Genomic DNA, 16,998 nt, shown 5'->3' with positions numbered 1-16,998 from the left:
CCCAAACTCATTACATTATCTCTGCAGATTCTCTTCAAGATCAGATGTTCTGGCTTATATAGAATTCATTTTTGTTTTGTAATATTGTTCAGATATGTACTTTTATCTCCCCTGACACTGCTACCACCCTGGTCCAGGACCAAATCACCAAATGCTTGAATTATTATAATAACTTTCTGGTTGGTTTCCTTCCCTTAAGTCTCTCCCCAGTCTAAACCATCCTCCCCTCAACTGTCAGACTGATTTTCCTAAAATTCAGATCTATTCATGTCACTCTCTTTCTCAGTGAACTCTACTGGCTCCTTACCAAATCCAGAATAAAATGTAATATCCTCTTTTTGTCAGTTAAAGACTTTTATGACCTGCCTCCCTTCTACTTGTCCCATCTGCTCACACTTTACTCACTAACTCTGTGATCCAGTGATGACTTCTTGCTCTACCTGGAACAAGACACTCTATTTCTAGACTTCAGGCATTTTTATTGGCTGCCTCTCATTCTTGGAATCCTCTAGTCTTCATCTCTACCCCAGTCTTCCCTGGTTTCCTTCAAGTCCCACCTAAAATTTCACTTTCTAAAGGAATTCCTCTTAATTCTAATACTTTCCCTCTGTTAATTATTTTCTATTTATCTTATATATTACTGGTTTCTATGTAGTTCTTTGCATGTTGCCTCTCTTATTAGATCATGAACTTCCTGCAAGTAGTAACTGTCTTTTGTCTTTTACCATTCTTTGTATCCTCAGTGCTTAGCACAGTATCTGGCTCGTTATTAGGTGGTTAATATATGTTTATTGACTCATACATACATATATATATATGTGTGTGTGTACTCACAGGTGCATGTGTGTATATGTATATTTACATATTCCTTTGAATTCCCATTCATTTAATCAGAGGGCTTTCACATTTAACTTTTCAAAAATTCCATTCATTTTTTTAACTTTTGAATTTATCTTTTAGTTAAATTTGACTAGGCCAGAAATGGGCAGTCCCCATTTGTTGCAATTTTTTTTCCTTCCATTTAATAACAATAGTAATAATAAAAAGAAGAAACAATAGCATATATATTGCTTTAACTTTGTGCCTACTTTGTGCTAAGTGCTTTACAAATATCTGATTTGATCCTCACAACAACCCTGGGAAGTAGGTGCTGTTATTATCCCCATTTTACAGTTGAGGAAACTGAGGCAAAAGCAGGTTAAGTTACTTGCCTAAAGTCACACAGCTAGTAAGTGTTTGAGGCTTGATTTGAATTCAGATCTTCCTGTTTTAAGTCCCAGTGCTTTATTTACTGTGCCACCTACCTGCTGATTTCTCCCTCTCATTCAGTCAGTAGTTTTCTTTAAGTGTTTAGACACTATGTCATTCAATGTGTATATGCATGTGTATGTATAAAATATTAAGTATTTATGTTGTTTTATTATCAATAGTTCCTTTAGCATAAGATGTTATCTCCACCTATCTTTTTAGACCATATTAATTATTTATTAGTATTTATTGACTTTTTAAAAATCATGATTGCCTTCTGTGAGGTTACTAATAGTACAAATCTCTCAGATTGAGAACCATTCCTTTATAGAGTGATCAAAGTATATGAACATAGAAACTTTTTTGTTTTATTTTGAGGCAATGGGGTTTAAGTGACTTGCCCAAGATCACACAGCTATTAAGCATCTGAGGCTGGATTTGAACTCAGTTCCTCCTGACTTCATGGCCAGTGCTCTATTCACTGTACAATCTAGTGTCCCCTCATGAACATGGAATCCTAAAAAGAAGAAATACAGAGTATCTATAATCATAAGGAAAAAAAGTATCAAAATCACTAATGATCATAGAAATTAAAATAATTCTAAGGAATCAGTAACAGATGAGAAAACTTATTGTTGGATAGGCAGTGGAAAAAAAGGAATTCTAGGAGGCAAAGCCAAGATGCAGAAGTAGAAAGAAATATAGTGAGTTCCCCCACTAAAGCTTCTCCAAACAGATCTGTATAACACACTAGACTGAATTCTATTTAGGAAATCCAAGGGAAAAAAAAATCACTGTGAATCATTTTTCTGGCCCATTTCAGGACAGAGAGCTGAGATCACAGACAGAAAGATCCATGGACACTGGGGGCTGGAGTTATTGGACAAAGTGCATTCCAGCACAGGGATGTGATGAATGAAAGCCCCAAGAGACAGAGTTCCTGGGTAATTAATAATCAATTTATTAATTAGATTAGCTGGTAATCAATAAATTGATGATCAGTGATTTCTCCTGGTAACCAAAGATGTCAAGGGAGACCCTGAAACACCTTAAATCTCTTCTGAAAGGAATTCCCTGACAAGTGAAAATCAATCCTGATTGGTGGACATTTAATGAGGAGATGGATTAAAAGTCTTCAGCTTCAGCTCCTCCTGCTGAGAACTTGGCTTGATCATGAGACTCAGAAGCCCTAAGGCATCTGGGCAGAGGAAGCCACTTCCATCCACACCTCTCCATCTAGTTTTCTCCTTTATGATCTGGGTTGCCCTAAACTCTAATGGAGGGGATCAAGGACAGGCTAAGTATTCCCCCAGGCAAAGGCTCACTTAGAGTGGTCTATTTATATTCTAAACAGAAATTAGGTGTCCTGGTTGGTTGGAGTCCCTGTCAAACTAGTTAACTATCATATGCTTTAAGGGCTAGGAACAATCATTCAGCCATGCCCTTCAGGAACTAAGGAACCTTTTCAGTGTTTTGGCAGAAATAAAAGGGTAGATCACAAATTCATAATTAGTTACTAATATCATAGTATAATATTAATTTCTCTCAGAGAGAAGCTGTTTACCAAGGCAAAATATGTTCCAGATCCATGACAGACCTTGTGCAGAGTGTAAAAATATGTGATAACTATTAGCTCTGTTGCTTGCTACCCAGTTTCATGTCACAGATCCAGGGCACATGGAAAAAAAGATCTGTGCCTAGGAGTGGCAGGCTAAGGTGAAAAGTGGTCAGTGCCCTGGGCTGTGTACCCATCAAGGGGTAAAAAACAAGTAGTAGTGTTGTAGCTCAGACCTCCCTTTCCCCTGGAGCAGAGCAGACAATTAGTTGCAGCTTCTAGCCTTTCTGAAACCTGCATATGAATAAACAGAGCAGGAATTTCACAACAAAGGGGAGCCTACAGTTCTGTCACTCTGAACCAGGAGAGTTTTCTAGCTGGCTGATAGGGTCTGAGGCCAGCCGTGGTCTACTGTTGTTTAGACCCAAACCTAAGTCTGGAACTTATAGAGCTCAGACAATAAGGACAGTGATCAGACTTTACCATGGAAGTTTTGCCAGCGGTCTGAAACCCTAAAAACTTGCAGATCCCCAACCTGAAGGTTTATGTATTAAACTGGTATGTGAAAAGACAAGTAGGGATTGCATCCATGCAATAAGTGTCTGCACTTCCTTCAAAGTATAAAAGTGAAGTAAGGAATGAATATTGTTGATAGTAAAATAAATGAAGACCCATTTATGTAGCACTTTATCAATGATAATTCTGTTAGGTAAATACTATAAATGCAAACATTGTGCATATTATATATTTATATGTATATATAATATCATATACATATACATACATACATATATATATATATATATATGTATGTATGTATGTATGTATATATGTATGTATGTTAGCTAAGTCTTAATAAAGTGCCCAAAGCCCCATGGCCCACAGGCACAGTCAGATATAGGAATTAAAACCTGGGTCATCTGTTTCTAGGTAGTTTCCATGCTTTCACCCTGAAAACTATGGAACTATCATAATTGTATCACAAGTATTATATTATACATTGGTGATTTTTTACGAGTTTTCCAATTTGTCTTCTGGATATTTTGAAATCTGATGATTATCACATGTTTAAACATCCAGAAACAACTGATAGCAATCTTATTGGGGATTGAGTCTAGAAATATTGGTCAGCCATTGATAACTACCTTCTTAAAGAAAATAGGATCTTTTAAAAGTCATAGCTTCATATCTCAATTACCTGTGTTATGTTTTAGTACCCCATTTTGCCTGATGAAAGTGCTTCATAAAAAAGACTTGATGCCATAGAAGATGAATATTGCTATTACAGAGTAATACCATTGAAGAGGAAAAAGAAACAGTAGACAGAAGGAATAAAGTAATAGATATTTTCTAGAGAAAACTTCATTGATAGTTAATTGCTATGAGGGTTTTTATCAAAAATAAACATTATTGTCATTGTTTTGAGGGATACATACACACACTGCATTGCTACAAATTTGACAACATAAAAATATGTCACGTTTATATTTTACCTAGGTATATTTCCATTATGAACACTTATTCAATTGTATAATGGGATAATAGTTCAATATATTTTAATGCAAAATATAATATTTATTCCTTTTAAAAGAATACTTCTTAAGTATTAAAGACATTAACAAGATAGAGAAAAAAATCAAACCATAGAATTTTCAAAGGGTGACTGTATAAAATTAAGATTTTTGAAGGTAGCAAATATGAATGATTCCTTTTACGTATGATGCATCATTTGAATTAAATACATTTAATACACATGTGATGTGGTATGTTCTTTTCTCTTCTCTTTTTTTTCCCCCAAGCTAAATGAGGTTGGTAAACAGACACTACTTTCTACTGGCTGAAAAGAGCTCACTAAACATTTGGAAAATAGTGCCTATTTTATTGGATTTCCCTTACAGCTCCATTTATTCATAAACATATCTTTCAAGAGCAGTTACTTTTTTCTTCTTATGAAGTGTGAAGGCACTGTGAGCTTCTGTGGCTCATGGCAGTTCCTTTGTGTCTTATTCATTCTGTAAGTTATTTTATAGATGTTATTTTACATTATTAGTCTAACTTTTTTCTTTTTTGAGGTGAACTTAACATATGTGACTTTGACACTTAATAGATGAAAAACTTAAAAAATTGAAAGAATAGTGAAGTTTCTCAATTGTAACCTTACTAAGGCAGAACAGTTCTTTTATTGGTTATGAAGACAATGTATTTTTTAATAAACCAATGGAAAAGATAAAAAATACATCTTCTATTTTATGACAACATGTGTACCAAATGTTAAGAATGAAAGTAGGTCTTTAAAAACAAAACAAAAAGAACAAACAAAAAAACCCAACCATCTTGTAATACATATATGTATATATAGATGAAGTGACCTTGAAAAAGCCCAATTTACATAAATCAAAATAGGTTTTCCTTTGGAAAAGAACTATGAGTTGTGTGCAGGTAGAACGGCATAAAAGAATATATAAAAATAGACAATTTATTTAAAATGTCCACTGTCAATTTAGTTTTTAGCATTAGATGAGGAACATAACATTTGAGGACTTCATTTAATCTTGTGATAGATGAGAGCTTTTTATTTTTTATCATGACTGTTAACTTTTTTTTTAAATTTTCACCTTTGACTGAATGAAAAAAAAACTGACTATAGCAGGAGAAATTTAGATCACTTGAAGGAAGATTGTTTTGATAATGGATTTTATTATAATTTGTAAAGTGGGGAAAATGGCTTAAAAGGGAAAGATAATCTGTTTTTGATAGATCACATTAGAATAATATAAACTCATCTGCTCAATTTATTTAGGTTCATCAATCCCTGATGTCAGGAGATGAATGAGATGACAGGCAATGATCTCTTTTTGCCTTATAACGCGTTTGACAAAGGCACGATGCCCCATTGTAGATAAAAAGCTGGCTTAGAAGCCAGGGCAGTCTAGTTTCAAGTCCAACTTCTGACACATACTGGCTCAGTATATCCTTGGGCAAGTTACTTAAACTTTCAATGCTAGTAACTCTCTATAACTGTAAGTTGTAGAAAAGATATTAACCTATATTATCAGAGAGAGCTTCTTCACAGTGAGCTTCCAAGGGAATCAGCCATTCTGCATTGCCAAACCCTAACCTGTAACACGTAAGACATGAAAGAAGGTACAATATACTTGTTAGAACATTTATTGGCCTTGGAGTTAGGAAGACATGGATTCAAAATCCACCTTCTATATTGATTTTTTGATATAATTCACTTAGTCCTAAGTAGCCTTCTTTGTTAGAAGAATTTATAATCTGTAATGAAATTACAGGTCTAAGCACATAGGATATAGATTTATAGTAAGGAGAGTCTACACATGTCTTCATGCAAATGGTTACATTTATTAAAGAAAAAAAAACCTTTCATATTTAAAGTTATCTTTTAATATCTTTTTCTCTAGGATCTGAGGTGGTAGATTTTGATGGAAAAAGTTTCCTGCTCTACAGATTTGATGAAAAATCCTTAAGTCCCTTAAAAGATGTCATTTCTTTTAAATTTAAAACAATGGAAAGTGATGGGATTCTGCTCCACAGAAAAGGACAAAATGGCAATTTTATCATGCTGGAATTAATAAAAGGAAAACTCTTCTTATTCATTAATTCAGGTAAAAACATTGAAAAAAAGTACATTATCTTATGGTTCAGGGATGGGAAAGCTGAGACCTTGACGCTACATGTGGACTTCTAGGTCCTTGGATGTGGCTTTTTGATTGAATCCAAGTTTTACAGAATAAATCCTTTTATTAAGGGGACTTGTTCTGTGAAGTTTGGATTCAGTCAAAGGGCTGCACTTAAGGACCTAGAGGGCCACATGTGGCCTCAGTGCCACAGGTTCCCCATCCCTTGTCTGGTTCAAAAGATGTTACTTGTGTTAAAAATGATAGGCATGCAATGTGCCTGAGTGTGTCAACATACCTGGATGCCACTCTATGCATGTATATTGCTAAATACCTTTGCATCTATTCTTTTAACAAGTTAAAAATTTTTACCATTTGTGTCACGTGCCTAAATTTATGTATGTATTCTACTCATGTTTTTACTTGAAATTAGTCTGATAGTGGGAAATAAATAGATGATTTTCTGTTCTCATGACAACATATCCATATAATTTTGTTGTAATACATAAGCTAAAGAGTAGATAGTCCTAAAACTTTAAAAAATATAATATAATGTCTTAACGTAGTTTGACCAAGGTTTAGGATTCTAGGATATAGTACAAGGAAGGGTAGAATGGTACAACAGAAAGCACAGCGAAGGAAGTCATCACAGAGGAAGTAAAACGCAAGCAATCTTCAATGAGGCTAAATAACCACAATGGAGAGTCAATTAAGAATGATGGAGAAAGGGAGAGTCTGATGGGGAACCTGGAGAAGAGAAGACCAAATTCCATAAAGTCCAGTGAGATTTTATACGGTTATTTGTGTCCAGTGAAACCGGGTGTCTTGGGGAGAAAAGGGGGAGGCTAAATTGGTGTGCTATTCAAGGTTAGGGAACTGATGCTAAGTCATGTTGAACTGGAGCCCCTGGGGAAATGGGAGACTAGTTGGTATTCAAACTCTCTGCTGGAGGGAATAGGGCTGCTATGGGTCTAACTTTGGCTGGATAATTTAGGGGAATTGAATCTTCCCACTAGTTTCTTTGTTGAGTAGCAAAATGAAGGCTGCTAGTCCTTATACTTAAGATCTATCAGTCTAAATTTTTCTTAAATATCAAGAATACATAGGAAAAGACCTAACAAGATAATAATAGCACAGTTTAAAAGCTACCATATTTAATACTTATTTAAGCTAAGTTGACCAATATTTAAGCTGGGGAAAAATAAAGGAATTGTAATCACCATGATCAACACTGAATCACAACATGGAAACTGTAATTTTTAAGTGGAGCTGAGTTTTTTTCTTTTGTTTTTTTCCCCCTCTCTCTTAAGGTGACACTAAACCGCATTCTACTAACAGCCTCATTAACATCACTACGGGCAGCCTCTTGGATGATCAGCACTGGCATTCTGTCCTTATTGAGCACTTTAACAAACAAGTAAACTTTACTGTAGATAAACACACTCAACATTTTCATGCAAAGGGAGAATTCAATTACTTGGACTTAAATTATGAGGTGTGAAAATTACCTTTCATTTAATAAAGACTTTATGATTTAAATTCAATTCAACAAGCAAAGGGAAATAAGATTTTATGGCATTATCCTTTCACTGTAACTAGAATTTTTGCTGAAATTTCTATTTAGATTGAATAAGTAATAAGAATGTGTTTTTATTATATTGTGGCTCCTACTGCCTAACATTGTGACACTTTATTATTATAGATAATCTTTTTATCCAAGCATGCAATGACAAAATTTCATTTTCAGAAAATATCTCACAAATGATGAGAAACCAATATTGAAAAAAACATTTAAAAAAACTATTTGCTTTTGGAAATCTCAGTAGCATTAAATCGAACATGAGGAATTTCATCATGTTTTAGTGAACTCCTGATAATATAAAGTCACCTGTGAGAACTCATAGAATTCAGTTGCATATCCCAATTACATCATTTGATAAGATAAAGAAAGAAAAATAAGTATATGATCAATATACAGCTTCTTAGATTTTTTTAAAGGGCTGAGAACATTTTCAAGCCCGCCTGTTTAAAGGTGGTTAAATTGCACCAAAACATAATATCTTCTCCATCCAATCCTTTGCTGCTCATCTTTATGGAAACCAGAAATATAAGTCCTATTGTTCATGAGGCATGAAATGGCCTTGACAAATAAAATGAAATGAACATTTTAGCCCTGTGTCGGATTTACCACAGTCAAATAGAACTAATTTATCAATGGATTGGCAAAGGGCAACAGCCTACAATTTTACACACAGACTGAAATGTAGATACATCATAACTCTGTCCTGATAAGGTTTATTATTATCCTGATATATGATGAGCAACACCAACCCCCAACCCATTACCTACCAAGTAACTGCATCCAGTAAAAGCCTGGTATCATACTAAAAAGTCTTAAAACTGGGGTTATATTGGCCCCTAAAATATATGCTATTAAAGGAATTCTTACATACATACATTTGGTAGGCCTATGAATCTGTCCTGTAATTGTCATACTTAACCTTTGTTTGATATGAGCACATCAGACAACAGTGAAAGGTCATAAAGCAAAATAATGGAAATCTGGACAATCCGTGATTCTTGTTGACTGTATTTGAGATGTTTATTGTCTATGTAGCAAATGAGTTGTCAGAAAAATTATTAAATGGTTTTATTGATGTCTGTTTTCTTTCTAAGCTCAGCTTTGGAGGGACTCTAGCAGCTGGAAAATCAGTATCATTTTCCCATAGGAATTTCCATGGCTGTTTTGAAAATCTGTATTGTAATGGAGTTAATATTATTAATTTGGCCAAGAGACAGAAACCTCAGATCTACATCATGGTAAGAAATTCAAAGACTGGAAGGTAGGAGGGGGAAAGGGGATACCAAGAGGGAGGTAAGAAAAGAGTCAGGGAGATAAATGGAAATGAGAGAAAAGAAAGAAACCTTATTTTTTGTTATATAAGATGGTTACTGTTATCTTACCCATTTGATCTAATAATGTTGTATTTCCAGCTTCACTAGGAAGTTGTGGGTGTGGAGCAAAGGAAGTAATTGAACTAAAGAAGAATGGAGGGGCAGCTAGGTGGCACAGTGGATAGAGCACTGGACCTGGATTCAGGAGGACCTGAGTTCAAATCCAGCCTCAGACACATAACATTCACTAGCTGTGTGACTCTGGGCAAGTCACTTAGCCCCAGTTGCCTCACTAAAAAAAAGAAAGAAAGAAAGAAAAAAGAATGGGAAGTAATTATAAAGATTTGGAGTATTTGAATAACTATGAAGAACTTATGGAGGGGAAATATGAGAGATCTTGATAAATTGGAGGAGGACAGTGGGAAGGACTTGTGCTCTAGTAGTACTTAAGATGAATGAAATGAGGAGAATGAATTGGAGCAGAAGGGAAAGAAGAAACAGATGAACTTATGATGAGAGTAGGAGCTTGAGAGAAAGTGGTGATAGGACTCAAAGAAGAAAAAGAAGTTGGTAAAAGAACATAATTAAAATGAGTAGGTAAGGCAAGGTCAAAGGTTGGCAATACAAGACAAATGAAGTTGTTGTGACTGTCAAGGTGATGACAAAGTGAAAAATTGTGACAAAGAGTTGACAGTGATAATTCTAGATGTAAAGACACTAAAAAGCCATGCGATAGCCATTTTCAATGGGAGCTATTCAAAAGAAAAAACAAATGACTAAGAATCTTACTTCTAGAAATTATAAAGTACTAGGAAAGTTTTGCAATGACCTCTCTAGCACAACAAATATCCAGGATGAAGGATGCCTGGATGCTAGGATGAAGCCACAAAGGCTGGTGACCTTTGTTAATTCCACTTGTTATTTACATTCGTGGTTTGCCCTAGTATTGCGTGCTCTGGGGTTGCCTGTCTCCTCAAAGAAACCAGGTGCAAGTACTTGCAATTTTAATCCAACCTCATATTTCTGAGGAACAATTCAGTTTTGTTCTAGTTTAAAGGATTCTTCCCAGCAAAGGGGAAGAAATAAAAAGGCTCTCAGAATGTAACCTGTAATCAGGTGTGAAACAGGTAAATTTATTCCCAAGTAGAAAGAAAGGCTAAGCAATAATGAATCAGAAAATAATTACAGTCAGTTGAGAGGATAATACATGAATGGCATACCTTTCCAACCCCAATCAATCAATCTGCACAAAGAATAAAGTTTCAAATATGTAAATAACATGATTTATATACTGTGATATCTTTATTGAGGTATACATCTTTCATTAGATTAAGAAAGAAATTGATTGATTGGCTAAAAGCATCAGTCTCACCCACTGAACAAAATGTGAAATACCATTCAGTCTGGAGTGCCCCCCAAGCTCTTATTGCATTTCTAATTTCACTTTTTAAAATCTTATTTCAAACATATCTTTAGTTATTGTGGCCAAGACATTTTTCTTTCTTTGAAGCTATGCTTGTAGTTATTGTGGGGCTACTCTTCTCCTGTATTTGCCTCTTGACTTAACTAATATTATTTCTTTATTCCATTCAATATTTTCTTCTCTTTTCTATTCCTCTATATTTTCACCCTCATTTCTTAGTTTGAGATTGTGTATTCAGAATAATTCCCTCTTAGATAAAGTGGGTGTATATTGGTCCTTTCTCCCTCTGTAGTCTGAATGTCATTACTATTCCCAGTACTGATTGAGTGATTGGTATTAGACCCCACCCTCTACCTCACTCTCTAGTTTCTATCTCAGTCTCCTGATTCTATACCTAGAGTTTCTCCTTCTCCTGACATGATCCTAAAGTGGGAGTTGGTTCAATCTCTTGTTATAACTTTGACTTGCCCCAGCGGCATATGACTTTTCTCAAGCATGGCAACCTTTGTCTCTAGTTCTCAGGAACTGAGGTGGTCCTGTCAACTTCTGTGGCTCCCAGAAGCATGTGGCCATGTCTTCTCTTTCTGTGTTGTGATTTAGGGCTTATGCTGCTTCCACCTGTGTTCTGACTTTCTGGATATGGCTTCATGTTGATGATTATTGGAGCTTTTGCAGTCTTAAGATTCCTCCAGACCTCAACCTTCTTCCTCTGTCAATGTGATGGATGACTCTGACTACCTTTAGGCTCATTTTCAGAAACTTGAAGTGGCTGACCTAGCGCAATTCCTCTCCATAATTTTGCTAGCTTCTGGTCCACTTACCTGATTTTGCACTAGTTTCTATGTTGTTGTTCTTCTCTCTAGTTCTACTAGATTCACACTGATCATCTTGTGTCATTACTTTTCAATTTTCTGTGTCATAGGTTTTTCTGGCATCATTTTCAGGTATTTTCTGGTGTTTATGCAGGAGAGCATGGTTTCTCTGCAAACATTCATTTCATTATCATAACCAAAAGTCCAATTTCCCTAGATTTTAGCAAAGCATTTTGCAAAGTCTCTCATTACTATTGTTGGTGACAAAATGTAGAGATGTGTGACAAATGATAGCATAGTTAGATGGAATTAAAACTATTCTTTTCTTGAAATCTTCAAGCAAAGACTGGATGGCCACTTATAAGATATGTTTTACTGGGGATTCTTGTTCTGGTATGGAGTTGAATAGGTAGAATTTGAAGTCTCTTTCCAGTTCCAAGATGCTGTGATAAATAGAGTGCATTGTCTAGGTGTCTTACACTCAACCAGCAATTTTCTCTGTTTTCCCCTGTGGCTTTAGGGGAATAAAAAGACTCAAATAAGTCTTGAGTCTAGATGAAAACCCCCTGGAACCTGGGGAACTCTTTGTAGCATCTTTCTGGACTTTTGGTAGTGACCTAGCTGGCTGATTAAGTTTCCATGGTAACAACTTGAGAGGGTAAAGGGAAGAAACTAGCTCAAGCCAGGTTACAGTAGTTTATGAGACAGGTTCTTCATTTCCACAGAAAAAGGAAATAAAAAGAGATTTAAATTTTCTTTTATGTCATAGGCTACATTTTTCTTGGATTTCCTTGTTATTGCTCCCAGTAGTCCAGTTTTTCTGCCTGTATAATTTTCCTAATTCTTTATTTAGGCTTTAATCACCCAAACAGAGAATAATCCCAGTTTTCCAGAGAGTAACCAAGTATCATTCATTGATTAAAATGAACAAACTTATCAATTTGGTATGGTAGTTGCCAATAAATTAATATCAATTAGGAATTATTAAACTGTTATGTCTACACATTTTCCCAAAGTAGTAATATTGGCTGGCCTAAAATATAGTACTTTAATATCAAATTCTGGAAGAGGAGTGCAGTAGTAGTGCAGCCTGAGAATTGCAGGCTCAGAGTCAGAAGATTTTGGCTCTACGTGAGTTTTGTTGCTAACTCACTGTGCTACCTTAGGCAAATCATATGGCCTTCTTAGGCTTCAGTTTCTTCACCTGCCAATTAAGTGACTTGGATTAAATGATTTCTAAGATCTCTTCTTGCTCTAAAATTTAAACCTATAGTGGCTTTTTCACTATCTGTTATATGAAGTTTCAGTTAGTAGAGTCATGAAAAGCAGAGATTCGGCTTTAAATTTATAAATTACTTTAATATTCAACAGTATTAAAATATATTGCTTTTTAACCATTCCAAAAGAAATTCTAATGCCAATTTGTATTCTTCTGGAGAATACACATCTAAATTCATTTCATTATGAAAATTAGATATATTTATTCGGACTGCCAAAGCAAAATTGAAGTTATTCTGCATTATACATACAAATACGTACTCCGTTCTAATCAAACTGCTCTACTTGCTGCTCTTTCAAAAAGACATTCCATGTCCAATTTTTATTTATTTGCACAAGTTATCTTCCCCTTATGTCTGACATCTACTGCCTTCTCACCTCTGCCCCTCTGAATCTTCACTTTCACTTTAAGGCTCATCATCTCCTTTACAAGGCCTTTCTTGAAGACCACAGTTTTCTCTCTCCCTTTAAAAAAAATTTTTATTGATTTTTTTTTCTTTTGTGTATACCTCACAGTCATTTTAATCTGCTCCTCCCCTTGTCTTCAGCTTGAACCTCCTTGTGATACAGAAAAATATTTAAACGAAACACAACAGAAACTAACTGTGCCTGGCATGTACACAATGCTCTATCCTAGGAATCCCTTGGCACTCCACTGTGAGTCGAGTGGTAATATGTCATTATCTTCCCCACCCCCCACCCAGGACTTTCACTTTACATTCTTACTCCTCCCATTAGAATGTAAATTTATAAAAAAGGAGAAACTCATTTTCTGTCTTTACATCTCCAATACCTAGCACAATATATTTCATGCTGTAGTTGCTTAATGCTTGTTGAATTAATGCAGATGTGTGTATTTGAATGTTATTTGTTTCCAATAATTTAAAGGTCTCCTCACTACTCTGTGGTACAGTCATGACTGATCACAACTGAATAGGAAAAATGTCAGTATATTAACTATTAAGTTATAAGGAAGTTTTTTTTCATTATATCCTTGATTATGCTTTTATCAAATTTTTCTACCAGTGTGGTTCATTACAAAGCTTAGGTATTGATAGTCTCATCACTTTCAGTGACTCCCTGTTGCTTCCCGTGTCAAATATAAGATCATCTAGCTTTTAAAGGCTTTCATAACCTCCTCTCTTCCTAACTTTTCAGTCTTCTAACGTCTTTCTCTGCTCCACATATTTTGCTCCCACAGCCATTCCATCTCTCCAGGTGTTCACCCTTATCTCCCATCCCTGCAATGCTCTCTCTCTTCTCTCTGCCTCCTGGCTTCTCTCTCTGGCTTTGTGCAAATTTCAGCTTTCATGCAATACATGTCTCCTAGTCCTTCTCAATCTTAGTGCCTTCTGTCTGAGACTACTACCTTCTCAAGTTATCCTGGATATGTCTTGCTTATACATAGTGCTTTGCATGAGTTCCTTGAGAGCTATTTCTGCTTTTTCCATTTCTTTGTATCCCTAGTTGTTAGAACAGTGCTTGACTTTGCCCTATAACAGTGTAAATTTACTTTCATTGGAGGGGAAAAGAGAGTCTTGTCAAAAGCCCAGGTAGAGACCTTTCCTCTGTAGCAGGGTAGGACCAGGCCTATACACAGGGCAAGGCTGGGGGGGAGGAGGTGGGGCAAACCCTATGGTACTCAAGTCCTAGCCTCTGGTGCATTTAATATTTAAGGCGCAGGTTTTACAGTTGACTGGCAGATCCTGATTACTGGCAGTTAGAGCAAAAATATTTGTTTCAAGCTTACCAGAAGGCTTTATGCCAGCTGTGTGGCACCTGACAGTCCCAGCGACATATAAAAACATCATTTTTGGAGGCTTTTTGCTTCCTTAGCTCTGAAAGGTCCTCCATATAGTTTGCTCCAGCCACAATTATGAGGTGAAATAGGGGACAAGCAGGACGAGCATGGCACTCACTAGGACTATCAGTGTGTTTGATCTGTGTTTAGCATTTGTATCTTTGCGCCCTATTTCTGTAACCTCAGCTTGTTTGTTTACCCTTATATCTCCTTCCTGGGGCAGCTAGGTGGCTCAATGAATAGAATTCTGGGCTTGGACTCAGAAAGTCTTACCTCCCTCATTTCAAGTCCAGCCTCAGACACTTACAGCTATGTGACTTCACCTTATTTGCTTTGATTTCCTCATCTGTAAAATGAGCTGGAGAAGGAAATGGCAAACCATGCCCGTATCTTTGCTAAGAAAATCCCAAATGGTGTCTCGAAGAGTCAGACATAACTGAAACAACTAAACAAAAGCAACAATATACCCTTCCTAATATATGATACCATAAGATTGCCCGAAACCCTCATCCTTCACCCCATATACTGTACCCTTGGCTTAGAGACTACATGATTCTGCTTTGTGCTCAGTCATTTAGATTCACATATTGGAAAAGTTGCTTCACTTTGTCTCACGGTTTTAAATAGAAATGAATGAAACTTGCTTTAAATAATACACATTTATAAAGTGCTTTAAATTGGAAAAAATTTGTCCTATGAGTTAATGAAAATATTATTTCCATTTCACTGATGAAGAGACTGAGTCTCAGAAAGGTAAAGTGATGCCCATAGTCACATGGCTTGAAAGGATGTAAACTAGGAATTAAAAGCACAGGCCTAATTTCAATTACAGTACTTTTTAATACAACGCACTGTTTGTAATGATTGCAGCTCCTACTCCAAATAAAAACGCTCTGTTACTATGTATGTGTGTATACAGGTATATCCTGTTCAAAAAAACTATATAATAGGGTTATTCCTGGGTCAAAAGGTATAGGCAGTTTAATAACTCTTTGGGCATAATTTCAGATTTTTGGATCAGTTCACAATTCAACCAACATGAATTAGTGTCCCAATTTTTCTACATCTCCCCAACATTTGGTAGGTGTAAAATGGTATCTCAAGGTTATTTTTAATTTGTATTCCTTAAAAAATAATGATTTAGAGCATTACTATCATGAATATCCAGATTAACTATAAAGGACAATGAAGAGAGATGCTATAGGCATCCTGAGAAAGAACTGATAAATAGAAATATGTATAGAATAATTTTACACATGCATACCTATTTGTGTCTAATGGTAACCATCTCTAAGGTTGGGGAGGGGGGAGAGAAGAAAAAAAGACACTTACATGATAACTTTATTACATATTTAAAAGGAATGTTGGAGGGGACACTATATAGAAAAAGCTAAATTTACAAAACATATCAATTTTTGGACTATTCACATTTCCCAAAGACTTTTTTAATCTTCAATTTAGGAGGGGAAAAAAATCAGTCAACAAGTGTTTATCAAGAATTGCAATATGTGTAAGACAGTAAACTAAACTCTGAGGATTAAAAGAAAGACAAAAATAGTACTGTCCCTTAAGGAGCTCACATTCTAATGGGGTCTTCCCTATTTACAACATGTAAATAAGGAGATACATACACCTTATACAGAATTCATGGTGATATACTGTCATAAGGCAGGGGATGGAGGAAGGGGGAGAAGTATAGAATTTGGAACTCAAAACTTAAAAAACATAAAACAAATGTTAAAAAAATTGTCAACATGTGAATTGGAGAAAAATAAAATATTATTTTAAAAAAAAAGAAGTAAGGGAATTAGCAGCTGGGATGGGAGAGATGAAAAGGGAGAGAAACTTGCAAAGGCCTCCTATTGAAGGTGAACTGATTCCTGAAGGCAGCCAGGCAGAGACATGGGGGTGGGGTTGGGGACACAGAGAGATATAGAGAATATGAACATTAGTGGTATCTGTGTATAGATTGCAAGGGGATAATAAACATGAAATTGTAGAAAAAATGTATCTTTATTTCAATCTAATTTATTTCCTTGGTAATCCTTTGGTAGAATCAAATGACTGCTTTTGTTTGTTTAAGAATGAGGAGAGGGGCAGCTAGGTGGTGCAGTGAATAGAACTCTGTCCTTGGAATCAGGAGGACCTGAGTTCAAATGTGACCTCAGACACTTGACACTTAACAGCTGTGTAACCCTGGGCAAGTCACTTAACCCTGATTGCCTCACCAAAAAAAAAAAAAAAGGAATGGGGAGATATGGTCATATTTTCTTTATAACAGAGAGCTATTCTGGTACTGTTAAAATGGTTTGAAGATAAGATTGACTCGTTAAACTTCAGAAAGT

At 35.6% G+C, this 16,998-nt stretch overlaps 1 protein-coding gene across 2 annotated transcripts in view; it reads left to right on the top strand.

Moving 5' to 3' along the window:
• Window positions 1–16,998, top strand: part of CNTNAP4 (contactin associated protein family member 4) — a 582,938-nt gene that overhangs the window by 367,275 nt on the left and 198,665 nt on the right. For both annotated transcript variants that reach the window (XM_020976685.2, XM_020976684.2), the window contains exons 5-7: window positions 6,229–6,432; window positions 7,755–7,939; window positions 9,121–9,264. In XM_020976685.2, coding sequence (XP_020832344.1) covers window positions 6,229–6,432; window positions 7,755–7,939; window positions 9,121–9,264 — 533 coding nt within the window. The remainder of the gene's footprint in view (window positions 1–6,228; window positions 6,433–7,754; window positions 7,940–9,120; window positions 9,265–16,998) is intronic.

This window comes from Phascolarctos cinereus, unplaced genomic scaffold (genome assembly GCF_003287225.1).
Source record: "Phascolarctos cinereus isolate Bilbo 61053 unplaced genomic scaffold, phaCin_HiC Scaffold_4;HRSCAF=312, whole genome shotgun sequence".
NCBI classification, from domain to species: Eukaryota; Metazoa; Chordata; class Mammalia; order Diprotodontia; family Phascolarctidae; genus Phascolarctos; species Phascolarctos cinereus.
Note: the sequence above shows the minus strand (reverse complement) of the source record. Positions and strands in the feature narration are given on the sequence as shown.